Source organism: Medicago truncatula, chromosome 7 (assembly GCF_003473485.1).
Source record: "Medicago truncatula cultivar Jemalong A17 chromosome 7, MtrunA17r5.0-ANR, whole genome shotgun sequence".
NCBI classification, from domain to species: Eukaryota; Viridiplantae; Streptophyta; class Magnoliopsida; order Fabales; family Fabaceae; genus Medicago; species Medicago truncatula.
This window is the reverse complement of record NC_053048.1, coordinates 22,277,898-22,305,891: the sequence shown is the minus strand read 5'-3', so window position 1 is coordinate 22,305,891 and position 27,994 is coordinate 22,277,898. Positions and strand designations below refer to the sequence as shown.

Here is a 27,994-nt window from a genome sequence, read left to right as displayed (position 1 = left end):
GTTTTGTTTGGATGTATTCAGAACATTTTTTTTGTCCTAACCATTCGGTTTGGTTCAATTTTTTGTTTTTATTTTACCAATTGAAGTAAATGAGAAACATTAATTAAACATATGTCAATCAACCCAGTACTCATAAAAACTGAATGAGACTTTTTTAGATTCACATGTTTTTTCTCTTGTTAAATTTCTTCTTTACTTTTTATTTCAAAAGTGTATTTATGTTATTTAATTTGATGTTACTTGCACTTTTGCATATCTGTTTATGTAGATATATCTTGAAAAGTAGAAACTCAATAAAAACTTTTAGAAAATGATAAAAAAAATTTTTTTTTTTCATTTCTCCCCAAATAGGTTTCTTTTTTATCGATGCTTTTAATTTGGTCTATGTTGATGGGAATATTGTTGGATGAAAATGAAATTATAATGTTGGATAAAATTTAAAACATTGCAGGAAATAAATTGTATTTAACTTGATTTTAATGTTGGAAAGAAAAATTTGTATTGTCTCGATAAAAACTGCAACAACGAAACCAACCAAAACAATATTGGCTTGATTTGGTTTGGTTTTTATTGTAAAACTCAATTGATCCAAACCACATGTTTTTTTATCTTATAATTCATGACTTACAACCTCAAAACCAAACCAACCGCACCGCGAACACTCGTAGGTACAACCACTTATAAAGAAACCTAACTAAGGACAAGCTGCTCTACACAGTATTATATTTGGATTCACTAATGCTAGTTACATAGAAAATATGTGTCCTGAGAAAATCATGATGTTGTTTTGACAAAAGCCACGGCCCACCTTTATATATCACACAACCCATGTATTCCATCAAGCATAGCATCCAACGGATAGAAACTGTTCAGGATGATTTTGGGACGTTTTTTCTCGGGATAAATAGCATCCCTCATTTGGATTACATCGGTAGATACATGCTGCATTTATTGATCTTTGTTGTCCCTTCTCAAATTATCATCGAAGATTATTTGAAGATAAAAAAAGGGCACTGTGGTATATTAAAGCTTCCGTATATACATAGTCTTGAAAAGAGTCCCACCAATTAGTGTGTTGTATGCATTCTTGTCCTGTTTTGACACGGATGGTTGATTTCATGATATCAAGAAAAAAAATGAAATATGGGTCAATCGATCTCAGTTTTTTTTTAATGGCAAAATATATCGATCTCAGTTATTGATGAACATCAATTAATATGTGCATTCCTCTCAAAAAAAAAATAATGTGTGTAAAAGAATTTAGTCCCTAAAAAGTAGGACCAACATGTGAAACATAGGGAATACGTATATTGATAAGAGACCTCAAAAAATAAAAAGCATTAGCATCCATTTATCTTTTTTATATAGTACATCTAAATCTAAAGGCAATGCTCCTCAATTTCAACATGGGAAACAAAGTAGCTGAATTGTTACCTTCTGGAGCCCATGTTTTATATTCCCTTAATTTTTTTGCTTTTGTTTCTTTTTCTTTTCTTTATTCTTTTCCTTTCTTCTTTATATAAATCCAATTTATTTTTTTAGAGAATCATAAAATACAAACACTCCACTCTATTTTTATGCACCTTCCACACTCATTCTTCCTCTCTATACACCTCTCTAAATCTAATCATAACCCCCTAACTTAGGAAAACATGGAAAATGATGCTAATGAAAACTTCTTTAGCACATCCTCATCATCAACACCAACATCTTCTAACTCAAATTCAAATTCAAATTCATCTACCAATCTAGAAACCAAAAATAATCCTCAAAATGGAAATAAAAAATCCAAGAAAAGAGAGAGAAATGAAAATGACACAAAACACCCTACATATAGAGGTGTAAGAATGAGAGCATGGGGAAAATGGGTATCTGAAATTCGTGAGCCAAGAAAGAAGTCAAGAATATGGCTTGGAACATACCCTACAGCTGAAATGGCAGCTAGAGCTCATGATGTAGCTGCTTTAGCCATAAAGGGTCATTCAGCTTACCTCAATTTCCCTAATTTGGCTCAAAATCTTCCGAGGCCTTCGACTACATCACCTAAGGACATTCAAGTTGCAGCTGCAAAAGCAGCAGCCATTGTATTTGAGGAGATTAAGGAAGATCAAGATCAAGATCAAGATCAAGTTTCATTTTCAACTCTTTCTTCCATTGATAATGTTCAAGAGTCTAATTCAAGTTCTCCATCTACAACTGCTACTACAAATGATGATATTGATGACACACTCTTTGATCTTCCAGATCTTTTTCCTGATGGAAAAAATGGAATTCTTTCTTATTATTCTTCTTGGCATTTATGTGCTGTTGATAGTGGACTTCGCCTCGAGGAGCAACTTTCGTCATGGGAGTATTACTAGCGTCATCTTTGATCGACTGCTATCTGGGCTGCCACATCGAGCTTTTTGTAACTGTAGGCTCCAACTCGACCTCAAATTAATTTGCATCATCTACATTTGACCTCAATTGTTCGTAGAATTATTCTAACAAGATACTCTCTAACACACTTGTCTCAACGTGCATTCTGTAATTGATTGAAATTTAAATGCGTCTCACTAAATTTATGTGCAGCCTACATGATTTAGTGTGACTCATTTGAATTTCAACCAATTAAAAAATGTGTGTTGAAAAGATTGTGTTAAAAGTGTGTTGATTGTGATGAAGCCACGACTATGATTTAAAACCTTGCTACTAGCTATAACTATTGTTTCACATTCAAAAAATAAATAAAATGCGAAATAAGAAGAAAACAAAAAGGAAATAAAATTAAGTGAAATTTATCTCTTATGTAATCATTGCCTAGCTATGAGGTTGGTGAATGTCACTTGAGGAAATGTTTGGACTTGAATATGTACATGGTTGTTGTCTATAGCTATTTTGTCTAATTTAGTTTAGTAATGCTTAGACTAAAATAGATATTGAAATTTTTTTACTAAAATGTATGGCAATGTACAAAATAATAAAGAAGCATCTTTTATGAACTTTATGTGTGCATATGATTGAAATTTGATATTCTTTTATTATATTTACTGAGAATGATTTTTTACTAGATTTGTGAGCATCATATACCCTTCAATTATTTTCTCACTTTGATTGCTTAATTATTTATTTATTTATTTTAGGAAAAAAGATCTTGTCTTAAAAGAAGTAAAGAACATTATGCTTTAATGATTTTGTTCTCAACATATTGATGAAGGTTTAATGCAGTTGACTGTAAAGCAAGGAAACCCTCAAATCTTTCTCTTTTTGTTTATCTTTATGTTGGAAAGATATTGCATCATTTATTAATAATTTTTTTTTATCAATTGGATGATAAAATAATAAACAAGCATCCAGAAGAACCTTGATGGAATACAATTTTTTTTTCTCTTTTTGCTTCATGATTAAGTGTATGAAATTTTTTATTTGATTCTCGGTTTCTAATTAGACGCACATGCATGTAGGTATCCAAAGTAGTCGACAACATGCATCTTGAGAAAGAAATTTATGTGTGGTTAAACTTTAAAGTGATTAAATAGCAAATCAAAAGTCAATATATCATTGTAGTCTGAGTGGCAAACCCTTCAGATCTTTTAAGCAATTGCTGAATCGATATTTTTTTTCATTGGTTAGAAATAGAATGGCAAGAGTGAAACTCACACACAAATCGAGAAGTAGAGACTCGAATTCCAATCACAATATTCGGTCTAACAGTTTTCTTCGAAATTTTTGTCCATTGATCTATGACTTATAGACGGAAATCGGTATTTTATTGTACGTATGGATTAGTTTATACATGAGTAACTAAGGCTAACGAAACAATCATTATTGTAAAGGATTTCGATATCTTAAATAAGGTATTAAATTTGAGTATTTTAGAAATAAAAAATGTAATTGAGACGGAAGATACAACTAAAAGCGAGCGGTCATGAAACCACTTAGGTTGGCCGGATGGTATTAGTTTGGGATTTAGGAGTGTGCTACTCCTTAAAGTTTCGAGTTCGATTTTCCCCAATGTCAATTTGATTGGGCTAATTTAACTTCTTAAAAAAACAAAGTGAATGGTCATGTTTTTCTTTCGTAGAGAATAATATCATTTACAAGTTGAGATGATACTTTACATCTAAGACGTCGTTAAAAAGCAATTGGGATATCCAAAAATAACCATGCATAAAATATGCTCTTAATTCTAAAACTAACTAAGCTTCATTTACTTTTTTTTGGTGACTGGGATTTGAACCCCAACCTTACATATATTATACAATGTCTCTACCAACTGAGTTAAGCTCACGAGGACTAAGCTTCATTTACTTTGTCGAAATACTTTCTAATTTCATTTTCTAAAGTATGTGTTACTTTTATGGTCAAATACATTTTGGTATCTTTTAAATTTAGCATTTATATCATATTAATGCTTTTAGTTTTTTAATTTTAAAATTGTCTTTTATGTTATTAAAAGTGAACAACTTGGTCATTTAAAATCATATGTGTAACAAATTGATCCATCTTTTCTTTCAATTTTGTTAAAAAGGATTTACACAACCATTTAACATTGAAGCATAAGATCCAAAATGTGTTTATGACACCAAACACAATTACTTACACACATTCTCTTTTTATTGTTTTTCAATTTAATCATAATTTTACATACGAGTATTTCATCAACAACATTAAAACTCAAGTAATCGATCAACTTTGTTTAAACTAAGACTAGATAATACACCTATAAACCTTGGTATTAATAGCAATTAATTTAGACATAGACATGCCAACTTAACAATAAACATACACATACAGATTGAGTGCACACTTTTACTAACATAAAGGACAAATTTACAACTAAAACAACTTAAATGACTAATCCAATATATACGTTAAACTTAAAGGAACCCATGATAGATTTAAAAAAGTGCGCATTTTTTGAAATAATGAAAATGTCAAAAAGAATTGTTGTCGTTGTTTTGAAAAATGCAGCATTTCTAACTAGAATTTCATCTTCTCTTCCTTGTATAGAAGAATCATTAATAAATAGGTAGATATTTTGCACTACGATATTAGTTGTTAAAAAAAAAAACGAGACATAAAACAACAAAGAAATCTTTTTTCTATTTGAATTATTGAAAATATTAAAGTGCTGAATGACGTCACAGACAAAGAATGAAAAACAAAAGCAGAAAGGGGATATATCACAATCAAATAACTATATTTTCTTGAATCTAATTAATAATTGAACACGGTTTACTTTTTAATTGGCCAATTTCTATTATATGTCACTATCAACCAAGTATTCAAAGTAAAATGATTATTGCCAGCTTTTCCCCACAAAATTTTATGTAAATACAAACAAGTAGGCTAATTAACAAAAGGTTAATCGCTGTAGTTTATGTAATCCAAAGATAAATAATGCCATGAGAGGAATTAAGAATCTTATGTCACATATTCTATTGAATACTGTATACGATCTGGTGCATAAAGAAAGCAGAGTATATATAATCATAGCGTGGCTACGAAAGTTTAATTATAATCTTATTGTTAATGATACAAATCATATTGTGTAAAGATGCAAATTTAAATTGTGTTATCAATGTGAGGATCTCATTAGGGTGTAACTTTCGATGGACATGTACCAACATTAAGAAGCATATTCAGAAGTATTTAATAAATCAATCCAAAACACCTTTAAATAACGTTTGGTTCAACAATATGAAGAGAAGGAGAGTGATTTCCATAATGGAGATGGGCAGAAAGGGGAGACGAGAGGAGACATTTGAAATGACATACATAACCAACTTTGTCGTCGGAGTCTCTGGTACCTCACTTGGTGAACGGTTACTCTCTCGTATGATCAGATGCTACATTAGATTTTAGAAGAAAACACCAAAAATAGTGAAATTTCTTTTTAAGTTCAAGGCCTTGCCTTCTGCGTTGAATGTTGTTTTGGGGCTAACCCCCATTTTTTATAAAGAAAATATTAACAAGAACCCGGGACACTTATTAAGAGTCTTATTAAGAGCACATTTGATACATGTCATTCATTAATAAGGAGATGCCCCCAAAGAACCAGTATGCACGTTAAATTGGTGTTTCAAAAATATTCCACTAAAATTTAGAAGGTATACAATACATGTTAAAAAAAAATATTGAAAAATGCCTAATGAAAAATCATATAGCTTCAATTACTTGTTGCGCAACTACTTTTTAAACAATCATTATATGTGTTTGGTTCTGCGGTGGAGATAATTGATTCTGATAGAATTGATTTTGCAGAATTGATTTTTGATGAAAAGTGAGTTTAATCTAAAGTGGTTTATGTTTGAATATCTTTGCAAAAAAATAATTTGTATGTAAAATGTTGTTTGGATACTGTGTGTCAAAATTGCTTTTAGGTGTGCAAATGACCAAAATAGGTTTTAACATATATATTTGGGGGTCAATTTTTTATTCAAGCAGTATTATTTTTTAAATAACTCAAATATCTTTGTACCAATTAAATTTATACTAAAACGTAAAAACATTTAAAAAACACAAATTATTTTCTGTCTACAATATAAAAAAACACGTTAAACCTCTGAAAAAATAAAAATAAAGCACGTTAAAAAATAAATAGTCCGTTTTCCACTTTGTTAGTTGTTTTTTATAATAATTAAACAAATGGGACCCAGCCCAATAACCTCTCTTCTCTAACCTTGAGAAATAGATATAAACAGCGGCCATCAAACAAGGGCAAATTCGAGAAATCCCAATTGACATCCAAGAATTGATTTTGGCAAAGCTAGGATTAGTTGCTTCAGCTAGAATTGAGTTTAAGGTCCAGAATCAATTTTTCAACACACATCCAAACATATTCAAAATTTAAGTAATCACGTTTAAACACCACAAACGTACGTTTTGGAGTGCTGGACGTGCAACCAAACAAGCACTATGTCAATACTAGTTCTTATTACGAATATATTTTTTAACTCTTTGGTAAATCAAAATACTCGGACAACTATGAAGACTAAGGTTCATTCAGATTCCAAACATGTTTTTTTTTTCAAATGTCCAACCAAATTATTGAAAGACTCTAGCGTTTATACCATACCATACTGGTAATGAAAACAAATGCTTGTTTAAAGCATTTTTATATCTTCAATTACAAAGACATACAACCGATAAGAAAGAATTTAGAAGAATAACTATAATTCAATTAAATCGGGCATTCGTAGATTACAACACAACATCAATTACAATGATATCTTGGCATATCATCTACACGATTACACAGATTACAGGCTGTGATAAACCAAAATTGAACGACCTCGTATGAATCTAAGATATATACAAGTACAACACAAGCCTGTGAAGCCAAAATTTGAACTTCTGCCATAGCAGCAGGAAAAAGAACTGTTGATCTAAAGTGTAAGACATTGTCATTGCACTCTTAGGAGTCAACTTCCAAGGCACATATTGATCAATGGCCAGTTCGGGGTTTTTATAGTTTGAAATATTAATTGTACAGTCAAAGAACAACCTTCATTGGCCTCTCCAAATCTCATTGGAAGAAGAATTATGATAAATCTGCAAAGAACGAATATCATGTTTCGTGTGGCTTCAAATTCTTTGCACTGAAAGTAAAAAACCAAACATCTCACATTCACGAAAGTGTACAAGTGGTACTTTGAAACTTGGAAGTACCAGCAAAAAGAATCATTTCCAAAATGAAAGGAGAAAGGCACCCATTGATTGCTGCTGCCAACGTTCCTGATCTCAACAGTTGGCACGAGCATACAATTGAACCATACACCAGATCGTTTTCAAAAGAACACTGGGGTCTTCTCAAAAAGCATGATGGAATGTAGTTACAAATAAACCGGCTTAACATCATTAGCCCCAAAGCATGCACCACATTGTGGACATTTGCGCTGCCGGCTCCCAGCAATTTTCTGGATACATGAGTTGCAGAACAAGTGATAGCATTTTGTAATTACCACCTGACAAAAAAAATTGAAAATATGAGGAAACACCCAAAAAGAGAGCCAAGTATTTTTCCAAATTTAATGTGAAAAGACAACAAAAGCAAGTTCGCTTCCTAATAGATCATATCACTTGCAATATATCTAACCATATGGTAGTGCAGCAAAATAAATTAAAGAAATGGGGAAAATCAGAACATAGTAGTAGCTTTTACTAGCTTTATCCAAGTATACGTGGACTAATATATATGCCTTATTGACGAAGCTTATCTAAATCTAAAATAATGTGATGGTAGACTTAATTAAGTTTACTTTAGACAAACATACACAAAAATCTGAAAATGGTCTAAAATTTCATTTGGTTTCATAGAAAATCTAAGCTTAAACATGAAAAGTAGAGAACTTCAAATGCTTAATCAAAATCATAATGACAAATATCAAGATGCAAAATGAAAAAGGTGTTGCAATCCTACATGGGCAAAATAGAAAGAAAAAAATACAAATGGAGCAAAGCGATAGTGACTTGGGTATTATGGGCTGCCTAAGACCTAAGTCCCACATCGAGAAGTATGGGATGCTCGGTAGAGTATTTGAAGGTTGGTTCTTCCCCTTGATAGCAAGTTTATCATCGAGGATTCCTCAAGTACTTGGATTCTTATCAATTGACATCTGAACTGGTTAGCAGTGGATTGAAAATGGCTACCCATGGAGGGGTTGACTGAAAAGGCCGAAAAAAATATCATAGTCGACCTGCTGGGACGTCGGTTCTCAATAGCAGTGCTATGCTTCGAACTTAGGTATTATAAGGTTTCTAAGTTACAGTGCGATGTGATACTTAATGGAGTATTTAAGAGGCTTGGTTCTTCTCGCTCAATAGCTACTTTAATTTTTAAGGAGGGGTTCCCTAAACACACTAGCAATCCAGAACAGTTATAGTTGGTGTTTGAAGTAGTTAACTTCTGTTCATTTGTTATACAAAGACAGGGTAGACAATCTATAGTTCAACAAAAATGAATCATACACTAATACTAGCTGTGATTGCAATGGACATTTGAGAATAGTAAGATCAGACTCGGAACTCTTCAGTATCTCCCAGATTCGCAAAGAATAGTAATTTATTTATTTTCAGACTACAAAGACCTCTATTCAAATGGAAGGGTTAAGTCCCAATTAGTTTGGTATCTTCAATTTCTCTTTCCTAGCTACATTTTGGAAGTATGTCAATTAGCTTCTTCTTTTTTCCAGTAAGATAATGTGTTCACTAACTCCCATCCTGACATCAGCTTGACGCTAAACACATGATGCTGGGGTTTCCACCCACAGGGAGCTCAGGTGGGTGAATCAGTTTGTCAACTGAGCCACATGCCATCATTGATACTCTCCAGCATCAATAGCCAGCTTCTGGTTAAAATTCAGTTAATAGTTCAAACTGCAATAAAAAAAATTACCTCTTTTGTCCTGTCTCGACAGATACTGCACTTGACAATATCCCTGTACTCCCCCAGTTCCTGTTGAAGCTTATCAGTTTCAGAGGAATCTTCATCTTGTGCTTTAAGATGTGAAAAGTTTCTCCTAGCAACCTCTAGATCTTTCTCTACTCTTTTTTTGGCAAACCTAGTACCAAAAAGACAAAAAGCTCCATAACTGCTATGTACTAATAATATTTGAAGAGAATCACTTGAGTACGTTACAGACTAAATACCTTTCTTTCTCAAGATCTACTAGTAACTCCATATGAGTCACCCGACTACTGGTTATTTTAGATTGCACTTCCACCACTGTATTCCTAACCTGTTGCGATGACGGTCTAATATCTGACAGCCTTCTTTGTGTATTTTCCAAATCGACAGAACTTTGAAGTTTATTGTCCACAAGTTTTTGAATCTGATCTGAGCAAAATCTCATCTGCAAATCAATGAAACAGAAGTCATTTCCAAGTTCACATCTAACATGTGATTTAAATCAAGACCTAGCTACCTGGTCTTCAATTTTTGCAGCTTTTGTATTGTATAAATTCAGAGATACATTTGATTGCTGCATCTCTTGTTCCATCAATCGCATCTCCATGATAAAAGAATCCTGCTTTTGTCTAGCCCTTACACCTTCTAAAACAAGCTACAACAGCAGTGCAACATATATCAATAAGTAACCAACAAAAATATCAATATATAAGTAAAAATAAAATATTGACAGACAGCAAATTCAATTCCTTTTCTCCGTGCAAGTAACATCTGATTATTTCAATTTGATGTGTACCAAACCCAAATCCAGAATTTGCTTCTGAACTCAAATTTAAAATTAAAGTACTCCATATTGCATTGTTTCTACAGTCAGCCCTCAACCCAACGGCCCATGATGGTTATTGATTCTACTCCATATTGCATTGATTCTACATCTGATTATATCAATGTGGATTTTGTGGTACAAAAGAGAGCATGTCCAACGTAATGCATTTCTTCTAATTTTGTCATCCTAGAAGTTATTATTCCTATCCTATAGACAGGCATCTGGTTACGCAAAGGCTTCAATTCACAGGGAACTTTCTCTGTTCAGATTGGCTATGTGGCTTCTTTTTTATGTGAAATAATGGTGACCAGATAACCTTGTAGTTTAGCCTACCTGGTTATGAAGCCACAATTTTATATCTCATTTTCCAATTACACTTCTGTCAGTGCAACCTATTGTAAGATAAATACCTTAATATTGTAGTCATCTCTCTCAGTAATCTGATGCAACAGATGTTGGTTTTGGGTTTGCATGTCATCATATGCTTGTCCAATAGTCTGCATGAAAATCATTCAGACAGCAATAAACAAAAAAATAACATAGTAATATGAAGAAAGAAGAACTCCATTCCTCCATGATAAAAAATCCAACCTCTATTTCAGATAAGTAGGCTTCATTTTCTTCATTTTTAGATCTCATGACATCAGACTGTTTACATGTCGCCCTAAAAAAGTCAAACATCACGGGTTACAAAAATTAACCAAGATTAGCATTATTAGCATAGAACTAAGCCATACAATTGAAAAGAGACAGAGAACTAAAACATTGTTCCATGAGATCCGTTCAGCTACTTTCACATTTAGCATGTATCTAATTCCAATCTACTTTAAAATAAATAAATAATAAATAAGTAAATACACCCAACAACTGAAGAAAAAGCCAAGTAACATAAATCACTATTCGGCTGAAGAGTTTCCAAAGGTTTGGAATGTAATTATAAATGAATTGTACATGGAATTTATTTACTGAACCATATACTTATTGGTTTCAACCGAATTCTGCTTTCTTCCGCCATCTTGTCCTTCCTTGCGACAGGTTTTCAAGTTTTTCAGCCCATCTCCTGCCACTGTCTTCTATGTTGGAGCATTTTCCGATGAAACTACCTACATCGAATTTTCGACTGCCGATCCATGCCATCACGAGATCTCAGGGCTACTAGAGCTCGGATTCGCTCTTACACAGTTGAACATTGTCGTGTGATTTCAAGTGGCAGCCTTCGCCTACGCCACACGTGTAGCCACTATTCCAAATAGCTCTTGCATTAGCATTGCCCTTCTATCCTCGACCAAGATCTATACCATTGGGTTCTGTTGTGGCTTCTATTCCTATTAATGATCATCCTAGTGGTGGTTCTTTTACCATACATGAATCATATTAGCGGGGACTTATTTTCAAGTCAATTACCACAGATGAATCATATTAGGGGGGACTTATTTTCGTATCAATGATCATACCATTGGTGACTTTTCTTGGTTATGACTCACTAGCCCAACAATTTTTCATGGATGCCATGGCCTTGGCTTTCATCCTGGATGTACTCTCCCGTCTTCGTTCCAAAAGCACGGGCTTTGACCTATATTTGTCATCCAAGTTGCACTGTCTTCATCTTTGCCCCAGATGCACTGGCCATGTCTCTATCCCTGAAACAGTTGTTAGATTTAATTTTAAGTTGTAAATATTTTGGGTCTTCAGTGTTATTGGTTTGAAGATCCAAATGTGGGTTTGAGAAGGATGGACCTTGCATTGTTTGATTCCTTGCCATGAAATTTCACTCAGGGCTGCTATCTAGGCTTTAGGATGAGGGGGAGTCTTATAATATATGAAATATCTCCATGTCTTTGATATTAATTATGTCAGAATATATTAGTATGTGATTTAGGATCAGTTTCTAATTATATAGATATCTCCTAGGATTACTTTCCATATTACTTAGTTATGACCATAAGTTTTCTCATTTTCTTATTTATTTTAGGATCATGAGTTTTTTATCTTTAGAAATAGGGGTTAGTGTTATTCATTTGCATCACGTTAATCAAATTATTATCAATAAAATTCAAAGTTCTTATTATTTATCTCCTTCGTTTATCTAAAACCTATAACTTAAACATATAATGGCATTTGCAGAACATTGACAAAGTAACTTGGTTTAAATAATTGGAAGCACAAGAAAAATGTGCAGAGAAGCTCATAAAAAATATGAAGCCATGTTTAAAAAAAAAAAAAAAAACAACTCCAGAAACCATAATCAATAGAGACTAGGAATGGAAAAATCCACTCAGAATCTTTTATGAGAATAGGAGAGAAGAAAAATCAAAAGATCTCCATCATAAAACAACTCTATTCTTGACAAACAAAACAAAACAACCAAATAGATAGAAGACCAAAAGTGCATGCAAGCATTCAAAAAAAATCGCCAAATATGTATGTACTTAAAGGCAAAACAAAATGGATATGGCATATTTGTCAATCCCGGATAGCGGCGCGTAGCGGCCAATTCCAAATGTGGGATAGCGTATAGCGGTAATTGCAAATAACTAAGAAGCACATCAGATTGGAGGACATTTTCAATTAAAAAGTAATAAGGCAATGTTGGAGGTTAACCTTTTAGAATCATCTAAGTTATGTCTCATGTCTGCAATCTCAGCTTCAGCCGCAGCAAGTTTTTGCTGCGATCTGGCTTCTGATTCATTTGCTGTCTTAACTCGAAGTTCTAAATTGTGCTCATCAAGAGATGATTTCAATGTTTGAACATGTGCCCATGCTATGTATTCTGCTTCCCTTGCTTCCATGACATCCCTGCGACAAAGATCTCTGTTAGTGTTCCACATATCCTTTTTCATGCATTCAAGAACCTAGCAGGGCTACTTACTACCCAAGCCAATGAACAGAAGAAGCAGTCATTCTACCTCATCATTGGGTCAACAAAACGGCCATAGCCTTTATTTAACATTTTTCAAAAGTTTTATTATCTTTTGTTTTGGAAATTGTGCATCCAGAGTATTCCATGCAGCATCAATGTTATAAAAAATATAAACCAGAACAAGTCGGATATCATACAAACCTTGAATCAATGGTCTCGCGTCTAAACATTCGCAGTATCAACTTCATCTCATCCTCAGTAACTCGTAAATCTTGAACCTGTAATCAAAAGTTAAGGGAAGTTTATTATAACAAGAAAAAGGAAAAGACAGAATAGAAAGCTGTCTCTGTCTGCCTTCATACTCAGAGACCTGACTAACCATTTATATCACTTGACATGCATCATAATAAGTAACTAAACTTATTCTTTACAAGGCAGAACTAACATTATAAAGAGAGAAAACTTAGAGTCAAATCACAGGCCCCATATTACAATGCATATTCTAATACAACATATCCTATAGAGCCAGAATCGGCCATGTCTGCACTTTTAGTAAAGTAAAATTATAAACAAGGAGGGCTTAATCGTTGGCAGCAATGCTGTAACAGGTTATTCTGGCAAAGAAGAGATCTCAGCGGCTGTTGAAGGGGTTCTGCATGAGTTTGAAGATGTTTTAAAGCACCCAAAGCAATTACCACGTAAACAAAGGCAAGACCATGCCATACAACCGAAGGATGGAGCCATACCCCTAATATTAGACCCTACAGGTACCATAACTACCAAAGCCTCAAACTGAAAGGCTAAGTGTGGAGCATTGAGGGCAAGCATTATTACAACGTGTACTAATCGTGTTCTAGTCCAACAAACTTATGAGTTTCTGGTAATGCCTTTTAGATTAACAGGTACACCATATACATTCCAATCACTCATAAATGAAGTGTTCAAGCAATTTCTTAGGAAATTTGTAATAGACTTTTTCGATAACATCTTGATTTACAGCCGAAGATTGGAAATTCATGTCACTCACTAGAGGAAATGTAGTTTGGAGTATTTGAGGCACATCATGTCGGCAGAAGGCTGTTGGCCCAAATAAATTGGAATGTCGGTTGCCTACACAAAGACACTAAGGCGGTAGTATTGACATGTAATTTACACTCAATAATGAGAAGAAAAATACCACCTTTCAGTGATATAAATACAAGCTATGTTGGAGAACTGTTCTCTGTTATGATTTATACACACAGTACTGGCATCTAAATCAGAGAGAAATTTCAAAGAAACTATTCCAATAACGTTTTACAGTAGAATAAAAATAGGACAAGCGAGTTTGAAGAACCAGAACTCAGTATAGCTGATTTTTTCAACAAACAAGTAACATACCACAGCAAGCAGTCTATTTATCTCAGCAAGTTGACCAGCAGACCTAACAGATAATGCATCACATTCTTTTACCTGGAGTTCAGAAACAAACATTTATGAGGAACTGTGATTTTGTGTCGCCAAAAAGTACAGTTCATATAAACAAAAACCAACCTTCTGATCGAGAATACTGGAAATAGAATGCACATCTGCACGCAAAGAATGGATATCTGAAGCTGATTCTTTATACTTACTTAGTTGGCTTTGCATGGACCCCATTTCCTCAGGAAATGAAGAAAGAAGAGATTTAAATTCAGCAATAATTTCTTTCCTTCCTGAAGCAAAAATAAATGCATCAACAATAAAGGAATTGAATAGCATGTTTTACAAAGAAATGAGTGGAAATACCAACCTGGTTCTCTTGCTTCCTCTTTCAGCTTATTTTCAATCACATCTCTTTGCTCTATTGTTTTCCGTAACTCAGTGCGTATATCAGCCACTTTAAGATCAGAAACTTCCACAGATCTTTGAAAAAGATCAGCTAAATCATTTTTAATGTACCACTCCCTCTCCCTCCATGTAAGACTATCCTTCTCAGCCTACAAGTATATATAGCATAATCGATGCGGGAATGTCATCATCAGAGATAATCCTAGCCAATGAAATAACAATCAAACGACACAAATGAAACTACCGACCAGTAACAACCTGTAGTTTCTCATATAAGGCCTGATACTCCTGCACTTCAGATTTTGATTTTTCTGTCTGATCTCTAACCAATTGGAATGCATGGGAAGAGGTAATACACTTCAAATTCTTCAATGTGTTCTGATGTAATCATAAACAATAATATCAAAAATTATGCATAATATCATAATCATAAACAATAATAAAACCTAAGTTGTCAATAGTGCCAAATAGCGGCGCTACAAAGACGGGCGGAGTGGATGGCAGACGCTATATTGCAGCATTAGCGCCGCAGAATAATGGTAGGGTCATAGGGGCCATAATTGTGGCCCAAATCACAAAATTGGGCACACAACAATATCATGCCATAAAAGGGGGGAAAAAAACTCAAAAACAAAAGGGAAAGTGGATTTTCTCACTTCGTGTGACAGCTTTCCTTCCATTGCGGAATCACTCCACCCGCGTTTTCCGGTCACCTTTTGCATTTTCTGGCCAGTCCAGCACTTACGAAATGTCTTCAACTAGTTACTCACGCTGTGCATCTCTTATTAACTAGGGTTTTAACATTTAATTTATTTTTATTTGTTTGTCTTAAATGAACTATGGGCCTATAGTAAGTGATAAGTGATTTGGGCCTAGAATAAGAAGAACCAATGTTACCTGGTTCACAATTCGTTTTGGCACATGGTAAGGTATCCAGTATGCGGTAGCAACTCTAAAAAGAGTTGGGTATGTGAGAAGTATACATAGTCGATACATTATTTGGGTATGTGATATGTTTAAATATATTAATCGCTATGCTATGGACAAACCATTATTCAGTTAGACAAAATAAAGTAGATGATAAAAAACATTAATATCAACAATAAAATTTAACAAAAATAAGAGTCTCAACATGAAAACTAGTATTGAGAACAAACTTAAAAAATTAAACATAATTAGCTAACAAAAGAAATAAATAAAAGCTATATTTTATTTTATTTTTTCTCTTGAGCACAGCTCCCTTCATTGCATTTCTACAATGAAAAAATTTACAGAGTAATTAACATTCATTTAAAAAAAACAACATTCTCAACAATCATTTATAAAATAAATACTAATGAAGACGCCATTTTATACGAGAATACTGCACTGCAGTCACCAAAAAAATTGGATTTGGCAACTAAAAAGAAACATAATAAGCAAAATATGAAGTTAAACAGAACTTATACATATAGTATTCATTATTTTAGGCTAAATTTTTTTTGAGGGAATTATTTTAGTCTAAATTATTTAATTAACACTTGAACAGTACCAAATACCAATTGTTATTTTAGTTTTCATTAATCTATAGTCTATATATAGTGTTAATTATTTAACTATTATAAAAAACATTACTCGACAGATCCCAGATGCAGGGATAGCAACTCCGCGCCGCTATTCGGTATTGATAACTATTTGGATAAAAAATACTGAAGTAGAGAATGAAGCAATGAAAAACAAACCTGTAGATCGCACAATTGCTGTAATAACCTTATTCTTTCCTCATGAAGATTTTTCAGTTCCACTGCCCGTGTTGAAGCTTGGTCCTAAGAAACCCAACAATTAAGATAAAATATTCTATAAATTATAAAACCAAATAAAAATAAATAAATTCCAGAAATGATACCAATAAATCCTTCAAAGTAGATTCCATATCTTGCAAATCCTTTTGTTTGTCTTTGATCTTATCATTAGGAATAAGTGTATTCCCAACAGCTAATACTGGGAGAACTGCCCCTTTGGCTGTGTCTTTCTCTACCTTAAGAGTTGCAAGTTTCTGATTGCTTTCTTCTAACTCTGCAACTGTGCTTTCCAGTTCCCCTAAGCAAATAAATGAGAGCAAGGTAAATAAATTGTGTATTACAAGTCAACCTTCAAAGCATAATTTAGATTACTGTTAAGAGTAGATTTATATTTCACTCTTTTCCTCGGCTATATGGAGAGAACAATGGGAAGTCATGTCCAGAGCAACTAAATCATATACCATCTATCAATTGTGACAAAATCAGGGGAAAGCATGTGTTCAAGAGTTCTGAACGATAGAAAAGAACAAACAGAATTGTAGTAGTTTTGTTTCCATTTAATTAAGTAGTGGCAACCTATTTAATTGGTCTATACTCATGATTTTAGAAACATCAAAGGGGCATGGTGAAATACAATGTTCAGTCAGCATGCGACCACCATATTCTTCAATCATATCTGTTACAACCTTAGCACTGAAGAACTGAATTCTACCCTGCTTGAATGGACAGAATCATTCAATTCAATTCAGCTGATTATAGAAGTGTAATCACAGGTCACAACACTGCAGCTACTCTGCTATTTGATCTCAGTTTATATGACATCCAACTGTTGAGTTGGATCATGTGCCATTGGATTTTCAATAAATCTAAGACTACCTACTATTTACACATCTGTTCGTGGTTTTCAAAATCATGGTTTGAATCTCAAATTGTGAAATATAGCATAAAATACATCTTGTCCATAATAATACTTTAATTCAATCATTCAAAAAGTGAGTCATAGATGCTTCTGCTAGTGATAGTATCAGGGAAAAAAGACCCACTTCCATTAAACTAAAGGATGAAAGAAACAGTTTTATTCTCCCAACAACTGTGTGTTTGTAATGTCCAAGCTTAGTGTGTGATCTTTCTTCTCTACAAGGCTCTTACCCGCCACAAACATGTGTGAGCTTTTTAGAGCTCTTTCGTTAAAACTCAACCTACTCATTAATGCATTGCATTTTTCTTTCATTAGTCTATCAGGTCACTGTAACTGTAACCGACTGCAGTTAATTCAGCTAGATGTATAGCTTTGTAGGTAGTTCACCTTATCTAGTCTCTCCTGCAAAAGTTATTTTTTCCTTTTCCAGTTTCTTCAATGCAGACCAACTTTTCAAGTTTCAATTGTTGGAATTCCTTGCATACCCTTATTTAACTAGAAACCCATCCATTACCCATATAAGTGGATACATTTAAATGTGTATGTTGGTATTTTTTTTTTTTGGAAAATCCGACCCCACTTAGTGGGATAAGTCTTGGTCTATGAAGAACTGACACTTGTTGGATTATGTGTGTCCGACACGACACCGGCACATATAATTACACTTAATTATGTGATTTTCTCAAATTATTATCAGTGTCCGTGTCGTGAACGGTGTCAATGTATGTGCTTCATAGGTCTTGGTAGTTGTTGGGTATTTTTGTGGGGATAAAAATTAACATTAAGGGCAGCCCGGTGCACCAAAGCTCCCGCATATGATAGGTCCGGGAAGAGGGCCCACCATTTTGGTGTATTGTACGTAGCCTTACCCTGTTTTTTACACAAGAGGCTGTTTCTAGAACTTGAACCCGTGACCTTTCAAATACATGATAACAACTTTACCGTTGCTCCAACGCTGCCCCTTTAACGTTAACGCATTTAAATGCTCTTCCTTGGTCTTGATGATTTTTATATTTTTGTTTAGAAAAAGGAGTGGAGGGAATTTTTAATTTTTTTTTTTTGGTTACTTAGAAAAAGGAGTGGAGGGAATAACAACAGATTTGCAAGATCCCAACAAATTTTGAATGAGCTGCAAATAATCCAATCCAAACCCATATAAATTCAAATTGTCAATTTTGCTAAAAATACCCTATTTAGTTTTATATTCGGTATGCCTATTGAATATGTTGAAATCCCTCTTATTCCACCCACATTACTTCACACTTTCGATATCCAATTCTTAGTGTGAGTGTATTAAGAATCACAGATCAACTAGCTATTGACATGTGTAGTGTTCACAAGACAATCCTCATCTGACAAGCCAGTTTTGTCGGGTTAAGTTAGGCCCTGAGCCCAAATTCTAAAATAGTATAGGAGTCTATCCTAGAACTCATATTGGGCCTAGATCTCTGTAGGAACAAAGAAAAGGAAAGTTGATCCGTCAAAGTATACTCCAACAATTAAAGGTAGAGAATGACAATCGAAAGTATCAATCCATTGGGTGAATTAGGCAATTAGCTAATTCCACATTCTATAAAATGATATTAGGTTGTGAAGTATAAAAGTAATCCTATCCCACAAATTTTAAAAAAGGAAATGATCAAATACAAGGAAACGGAAAAATGAGAAGATCCTGTATTGCTCATCTCCCAAACATTTACACACGCACACAGATATGTGTGTGTGTGTGTGTGTCTTACTTTCCAACAGTTTTTCTTCACACCTTCTGAGCGTACGGGTATGAAGTATAGCCAAGGAGGCAATCATGCCCATTCAATTATATGATTGAACTCTCTTTTATGACTAGCTCCAGTGTTTAGCTCATGGAAACTCAAGGTGAGTGGTTTATTTCCATTGAGTTTGAAGTATTGTTTTCTTTCTTTGTGCTGTTATAGTTTTTAATAGTTCAAATGAATCTTATCTTTTCCATGGTTGTTTTTTTCCTTCTTTGCTCCATTGATATTTCTACAGTCATTTAATTAATATCCATTAAATACCAAATTAAAAGTAGGCAAGGAACAACCGAGCTTTTGGCAAATCTCTAATACATATCAAACATATTAATCCTCAACTCATTACCAAAAAAATTTAGTGCACACAAACATAGTCATATGCATATTATTCAGCCATTGGAATTTCTATGTACTTTTCAACATTTCTATTTTATTTTGTACTTGAAACAAGTCACTTACAGATTTATTGCATATCTTAAAATATGAGGATAAGAATTGCTTAAGATCATACTATAGAGAATTTACCTTTTAACCGTTTAAGCTCGGCTTTATTTTTGGCATCCAGATCCCTGTGAGTTCGGAAATCACTTGCTAAAGACTTGTGCTTTAAGTGAAGTTCACTTAATGCCAATCTCAAGTTTTTACTTTCAACCTCCAGATCATTGGATAACATCTGCCCACATGAAACTATAAACAGCCAATGTAGCCAAGTAAGCTTAGAGACTGCTCTTAAGGAATAAGCCATGTGATAATCGTAGTCTTATAAATAAACACTTATAGCTTACCATCTCCTCTAAGCTTTTTCAGTAGTACAGTATGAAATCCATCTTTCAGACACTGAAAGTTGTTAATAGATGTCACTATATTGTTCAAGATGCTTTTAGCTTTTTCAGCAGTAATTTCTCTATGTTGTTCCGTCTCGTTGGCAAAGTGATAAGAGGATGAACTTTCAGTTGCACCAGTTTGCAAGAGTCGGCTAAGAAAAACATCTTGAACAGTAGACGAACTACCATCTGGTAAAAAGATCAAAGAACTACCATTAGCTAATATACTTCCCCAAAATATAAACAATTAATGTCGTCTTAATGTAATATCAAACTTTTTAATAATTTAATAAATTAAAGATAGACACTGTAACCCCCAGAAAGATAGGTACCATAGCACACAACATTGAAAGTATTTCAAACTTCAAGGGGCGTCTGAGTAAAATGCAGTATTGATGGGTTAAAAGGTTGAATTGAGAATTATGAAGCATACCTAAAATATAAACTACCGAACAAACATCTAAGATTCTCTGCTACATATAGAACAATATTAAAACATGTATACTATGATACTGTATTTCAATTGACAAAAGAAAATACAACAAAATGAGAACTTCAGAAATTTAAAATGATAAATAAACTAACAAGAGTAAACAATTATGCACCAAATAATGCACATCCTGAACACTGATTGTTTTCATAGCCAGTGAACACCAAACAGAGGGCATAAATAATAACCAATTAACATTGAACAGATGAATGAATGCCTGTTAGACTAGTGCTTTGCTTGGTGTGAAGGGAAATGTTATTTTGGACGTAATCATGGAATCAAAGGACTAGTGTGTATTTCTATTCAAGCATGTATGAGACAAAACATGCATGTTGCATTGCCGCTCTAAAATCTCATCACAACCATCAAAGCCTTTTCCCAATAGTTGGGTCAACTACATAGATAAACAATGTCAACTGTCCTATCATAAAGCATGTTTGGTCACAACTATTTAAATTTAAATCCTTCTTAGTTGACCAATAATTTTCTTAGGTCTTCCTCTACCCCCAAACCACTTGCAAGTACCTCCACAAAACTTCTCCACATATCCAAAATCACCTGAGGCAAGACTACTGTTTTCTAAGGTAGGTGTTGTCCCAACTGTCTCTAATCTTTTCATTCCTAAGGCTAATCCCATCATGTTTGGTGTCCACTCATCCATCATAAGTAAAATATTCCCATTTACATATATTTATTTGCTTGAATAAAAGCAATTATATCAACTCTTTTTTCTCCAGGGCATTCCACAATACCTCTCTAAGCACCTTAACACACAACTTTTACAAATCAATAGAAATCACGTGTAAATCTTTTCGGTTCCTATCTCTCCACAAGTCCTCATAGAAAGAATACAACGTCCATTGTCAACCCATCCAGCCTAGCACCAAATTAATTTTCTTTATTATGGTTCTTTTGTTTAATCTTCACCCAATTGCCACCATCAATAGCTTAATAGTATGAGTCCTAAGCTTAATTCCCTTATACTCTAAAACATCATTCTTCCAAAAAAATTGAGCTGAGATTCCAATTTTTTGTCAATATGACCTAAATTTATTAAAAAAAAGTACATCTCTAATAATATTAATATGAAAAATGCATATTCATATATGTACATGCACATGCACATGCAAACATGGGGAAAAATCAAACAATTGAGCTTTTTGTTTCATATTAAAGAGCATTTAATTTGTTTAAGCCAGTAACAAACTATTCACTATTAATTGAACAAATAAACCAAATTAAAATTCTTTCGATGTCATTCAAAATCTGATTCTTGTTCTAGTTTATGAATTCTTATTTTGTTCAATATATAAGAAACTGTACTTTATTACAAAGAATTTAAGGAATAACCCCAATTACAAGGATAAAATTCCACAGAACTTTGATGGTCTGGACCTCCCTCTGCTTAAAGGCCCTAATTCTCTCAAATGACAAATACACCCTCTTTTTCAATCCCTCCTCTTATTTATAGGAAACTTGCTTAATTTCTCTTAATTTTCTCCCCAACTTGGCCACCAACTAACTAGGATTTATCACAGTGCAATTGCATTCGTCTCACCAAATGCAACCTTTGGTGTTTGGAATTGGTTATGGTTAACAGAATGGAATCAAATGGAACATAATGGAACGAAAAGTTGGTTCCATTGTTTGGATATTCTTATAATAATGTAACAGGAAGAAAAGTTGGTTCCATCACAAACTTCATATATTCAAGTCGAAGAAAAAAAGAGGGTATTGGATAAAGTGTAATAAAATGAATACATTTCAATCGAGTTCCATTAATTCCAATCCAGCCAAATTTAATCAGTTTGAACAATAGAACCTAGAACCACCCAATTCCATTTAATGAAATTCCATTTTTTTCAAATCACAATTTAAGCATTAACAAATTAAGGTTAGACTTAGATTCAAGGAGTAAAGCCAGTAAATCAAGCAACTTGTGTCGGTGGTTAGCAGGAGATTAGATTACAAGCACCTGTGACTAATGAAAGACTGGATTGAAAGCCAAAGCACAAAGGTATGATATAAATAGTGCCAATAAAAAGTGATTTCTTGGAATGAAAAAAGAACTGTGCCGGACAATGTTCTTAACTTTGATAGAAACAAATCAATTGTCATAGAAAAATGTTGCCCAGGCCAAGAGCTGGGTTCTAGCAAAAATAATGAGCAAACTTGGTGAGTAAGTTCAATTTCAATTTTATGATCATTGAAAGAAACATCAGATTATCCATATATCCACTCATCCAAATTTAAATGAGAAAGACTGTAATGAAGGCTCTAAATCTAATCCCAAGAAGAATTAGACTTCCTATTAATTGTAATACCAAACAAAGGATGGTGCAGTAAAATCAAAAAAACAACATTTAATCATTATTCATTAAATACTGACCTAAATAACCTAATAAGACCTGAATAGCGTAAACTTGAAGCCCCAAATGAAACCCTAATAAGGACAACAAAAATTACCTAATGAAAATTAAACATCATGGCCTTCAAAACTTTCAAATAGCCAAGTTGTTGACCTCATTAAGGTTCCAACAGGATCTCTACAAGACATAAGGGAAATTGAGAGCTACAACTAAGCAATTGGCTTTTGCACTCTGGAAAATATTATTTTAAAGAGAAGTGCAAATAGAGAAGTTTGTGGCTGAATTGAATGAACAGAAATGTGCTGAAATTGAAGAATGATCAGTCACACAGCTTCAATAGAATCGAGAACCAAATTAGCCAGAGCATAGCTGGAGATTACTCAGGCATTAAATGGCTGGTTTCTGCAAAGCTAGTGTAGGATCCATCGCTCTAATTTTTTATACTAAAAAAGCAAGATTAATGCATACATAAGAGATGCATGATGTCCAGTTGAATAAATAGATATTCCAAAATTGTAATTTATATCATTTTTATGCTTACTGACATAAATTCATATTGCAGGGCACATAAAATGGAAACTTGTAAGTAACACTTCAATGAAGGACCATAATTAAGATTCTGAGAGGTAAAGTATATAATACAACTAGTGTTTGCATGGATAATCTACACCCAACACTGAAATTTCTGTAAAATAATTCTGACAAATGAACTCGCTAGCAAACAATGTCCCTAAAATTATATAATCAGACAACATTAAATTAAATTTTCAATCCATCCCATCAAAGAAAAAATAAACAAGGCTCAAATGTCAGTGAAACGTAGAAAATACATTGTGTCAATAGATGGAATTAAATAAAAAAAATTAAATCACATATTCTTGCAAGTTGCAACAAGATAACGAAAGAAATTAAAGGAAATGAGAAAACAATCCTTACCATCTGTGCTTGATGCAAATCTAGAATCCACTTTGCTGCTAGACTCCCTTATATGTTCAGAACATGACTCTAAATCATTAACCAGCTACAATCAGAAGATGAACAATAATCAGTATGCTATAGTGATATAAATCAATAAGAAGAGTAAAAAGTAACCTAATCATATAATATCACAGATGGTAGCGAAAATGAAATTGAACCATTACCTGCTCCCAAGACTTCTTGACCACTGCTAAAGTAGAATCATATGACTGCTGCTTCTCCTTCAGTTGAGAAAATTTATTCTCAAGAGCTGCATATTCTAACTTCTGAGTCTCCAATTTCTGTGTAAGCTTTTGGTTTTGATACTGAAGTACAGCAATATCAAGCTACAACATAAGAAAAAATGCATAAGTTCAAATACTAACAGTGAACCCTTATTAGATTTGCAAATGAAATTCATACGATGCATTAAATACATGATGTATATTGACCTTTATTACCATTTAAATGAGATGCCATGAAATAACATATGGTAAAAATCTTTCACAAGATTTGGAATATTAAATATTTACATCCAGTGAAAATCTTTTACAAGATCTTTACGAAGGAATGAAACTAAATCAGCATCATCCTACATAAACAAATTTGCACTCTTATTGATTTTCAAGTTATTCAGCAGTGTTCATAGCTAAGAAAGGCATTGAATGATTTAAGGATGTATAAGTACTATCTCTGAAATCAAGAGTAAACAGATCAATCGTCCCATTCAACGATGTTTGCATCCTCGACCCCTAAGTCAGAAAATTGAATGCACGGAGCAAAAGAAAAAGCCATAATAAAAATAGTTTTATATATTCTAAGCATCATGAAGCCAGAAAAGGGTTCTTAGGGTCTACTAGGCAGATTACAAGGGGTGTTTTTGTAAACTTGTATCTTGATAAACATCAAACAAGTCTGACCTCACAAGGCAGATCAACTATGTAGATCACTAGAAACCATTGGCCTCGTTGAGACCGAGAACAATTAAAATCAAACCAGTTTTCACAATAAAAATTGATTAAAAAACCTTTGACTTCATTAAAGAACAAAGAACTACAACCAGCTATCAACAGTTAAAAGTTCAGCATAACTTAACCACAAAATTAACTTTCAGCATAATACATAATCCTATGAGCAGCAAAATACTTCAAAACAAAATCAGACATGATTAACTTTCAGCATAAATATTTACAGATATAAATTTCTATTTAATCATTACATAATCCTACATCTATCAAGTAAAATTCAAGAACCAATCAACAATTAAAACTTCAAAAGCATAAAAAATTTAAACCTAACAACAATTGGATTAAAAACTTCATTTAAAAACTTCAAAAGCATCACAAATTAAAAAATAAAATAAAATCAAACACAATTAACTTTCACCATAAAATTTTACAGATACAATTTTCCACATAATCAACAATAAAAATTCAACCAACAATCAACAATTAACCATAGAATGGATTAAAATAGTGAAAAAATAAAACCATACACAAGTAGCATTCAGAATTTAATTTCACAGATACAAAATTTCCATTTAATCATTATACATAATCCAATATCAATCTAACAATTAAAACTTCAATTAAAGCTTCAATTAAAAATTTGTATACCTTTTTGTCCTCAGAAACTGGTAAGAAGGGTAGCTTCTTAGCAGTAGCAGGTGTAGGTGACAAGGAGCTAAATCTCCGTTTTCTATCATGTTCACCCATACTCCCCATTGAAACCTCACAATCCCAAACCCTAGAAACCACTATCTTCACTCATTTTCACAAAATCTTCAATCAAAACTTCACCAATTATCAACAACCACAATCAAAAACCTCAATTCTAATACAAAACCCTAATTCACCAATTCCAAAAACCCTAATTCAAATCAAACCTTACAGAACCAAAACACTGAAAAATTTACAAAAAAAAAACTATTCAAAACTTCACCAATTATCAATAAACACAATCAAACACTTCTATTCAACTACAAAACCCTAATTCACCAATTCCACAAACCCTAATTTAAACCAAAACCACTGAAAATTACAACAACAAAAAAACACAAACTAATTCACTTCACTTCACTTTTTTCTGAATCTATGAACTAGTTTGAGAATTTGTTGCAAAAATTGAAAGCTAGGGTATCGATTTTCTCTCTCTGTGCGAGTGTTTCCGATTTCTCTCTCTAGAAATTCTCTCTCTATAAATTCTTTGCATATTCTTAGTTTTCTGAAGAATGAAAGAAACACACGAAGTGGGAGAGAAAGTGGATGTTTTTGTATTTTTCTTTTTCGGAGAATGGTAAAAGCGTAATTATAAAAGTTTAGGAGGGTATTTTAATACGAAATTGGATTAGATGCAGTTATAACGATGTGTATTCAGGTGCACTCAGAATATCATAACCATAAGATCATGATCTGACGGTGAATCTATAAGACAGTTTTCTGTTAGTTTAATGTAAAATTCTGATGTTAAATTATGAATCGTTCGATCAAGATCAGACGGTACAAACTTTCTTGGCTGTATGGAGTTAATGATGTATGACTGCACTTGAACATGGTCCGTTTTAATAGATGAGTTGAGTTCACGCGTGTGAAGTGGAATGCATGTATGGATCGCGTGAATCAACGAATCGGTGGTGGCCTGTTTGGGATATTTTATTTTTTATGGAAATTTATTTGGTTTTGGTCAAAAAATAGATTTTTATTTTATAGAAATTAAAATTATATGATAAAATGCAAGGGTGGCACAACTCGATGCACCAAATTATTTTTTTATAGAAAAGTATGCTTATAGCATTTCATTAGCAATCAAATCGTTTATACAAAGTGGTACATCTTTATAAATACGGAAGCTAGGTGAGGAAGTAGCTGCCTGAGCTAACTCATGGGCAACTGCGTTCGCTTGCCTCCTAATAAACTCGACTCGAGAGTTTATTAAAATTGTAGCACAAAATTGTATATTGTTGTCCATAATAGCTCCAAATTCGGTGATATCTCCGGTGCCTCGATTAAAGTAGTCAGCCACTCGCTTCGAGTCAACTTCAAAATCCACATTTGGCAGCTGTAATTCATTAACCCACCGCATAGCATGATACAATCCAAGGGCTTCTCCAACATCCACTAAGCACATTGGTGAGAATCATAAAGTTTTGGCACGCACGAACTGCCCCTCTTCGTCAGGAATGCATATTCCAATACCACACCTATTCATAGAAGTCGAGAAAGAGGCATCGACATTGCATTTCACTCTTCCACGCCTCGGTTTCTGCCACCGAACACCTACAATGCTACTGTTTGCATTCTGCACAGCTGAAGGCAGCGTGACAGCAGCTGTTATAACAGTTTGCTGCACTGCTTGCCTCTTTCTATTGGCAGATTTCCAACCCTCCAACAAATGCTTAGCCCTTTCAATAATGTTGCGATTGTTCTCACTCTCCTGCTGCCATAATTTGAGATTTCTGCTCTTCCAAATGCTCCATAAAATCGTAACAAACAATTCCTGTTGTGCTACTGCCGCGTGTTCTAACACATAAAAAATAATCTCTGGTGCATCGTCAAATCTGTGCAGCAACGGCTCAATGATAGGCCATAAACCAGCTGCTCTCCACACGCCTACTGTTGTACAACAGTGGAAGAAAACGTGGTAGTTGTCTTCATGCGTATCATCACACTTAACACACAATGACGAACACATAACACCTCTACGGTTTAGTATTACACGCGTAGGTAAACATTCCCTACGCACTCTCCAAACACTACTCTTAACTTTCAGAGGCACTTTCAATTTCCACATGCCACTCCAATGACCATTATTCCTAAGATGAGAATTATCCATTTTGTCTTCCATACACAAACGGTACGCGCTTCTTACCAAATATTGTCTGTTCTTCTCAGATTTCCACACTAGTATGTCATCATTTACCTGTGGGAACAGTGGTGTATTTAAAATTTGTTGTGTTGTTCCTTCTTCAAAAACATTTCCCACAAGCTCTTCATTCCA

General features: G+C 33.6%; 2 protein-coding genes across 3 annotated transcripts; one reads left to right on the top strand and one right to left on the bottom strand.

The window, feature by feature from the left end:
• The first annotated feature begins 1,403 nt into the window (after positions 1-1,403).
• On the top strand, positions 1,404-2,981 carry LOC11436276 (ethylene-responsive transcription factor ERF034). The gene has a single exon (XM_003622557.4). The coding sequence runs from the start codon at positions 1,653-1,655 to the stop codon at positions 2,358-2,360; it is 708 nt and encodes a 235-aa protein (XP_003622605.1). The 5' UTR covers positions 1,404-1,652; the 3' UTR covers positions 2,361-2,981.
• Positions 2,982-7,131: 4,150 nt separating this feature from the next.
• On the bottom strand, positions 7,132-26,250 carry LOC11436813 (E3 ubiquitin-protein ligase BRE1-like 1). 2 transcript variants are annotated; one of them, XR_005643126.1, is made up of 20 exons: positions 25,615-26,250; positions 24,184-24,345; positions 23,978-24,062; positions 20,144-20,371; positions 19,884-20,045; positions 16,772-16,965; positions 16,608-16,691; positions 15,145-15,264; positions 14,849-15,035; positions 14,611-14,771; positions 14,458-14,529; positions 13,279-13,355; positions 12,819-13,013; positions 10,809-10,881; positions 10,628-10,714; positions 9,909-10,046; positions 9,634-9,836; positions 9,380-9,545; positions 7,654-7,949; positions 7,132-7,536 (listed from the first exon to the last, which is right to left on the bottom strand). XR_005643126.1 is itself a non-coding variant. In XM_003622556.4 (19 exons), exons 1-19 carry the CDS (start codon positions 25,720-25,722, stop codon positions 7,818-7,820), a joined length of 2,634 nt encoding a protein of 877 aa, XP_003622604.2. In that variant the 5' UTR covers positions 25,723-26,250; the 3' UTR covers positions 7,132-7,817. The 2 variants fall into 2 exon arrangements, 1 of the variants encoding a protein (XP_003622604.2); XM_003622556.4 differs by having other exon boundaries at positions 7,132-7,949.
• Between the last annotated feature and the right edge of the window lie 1,744 nt (positions 26,251-27,994).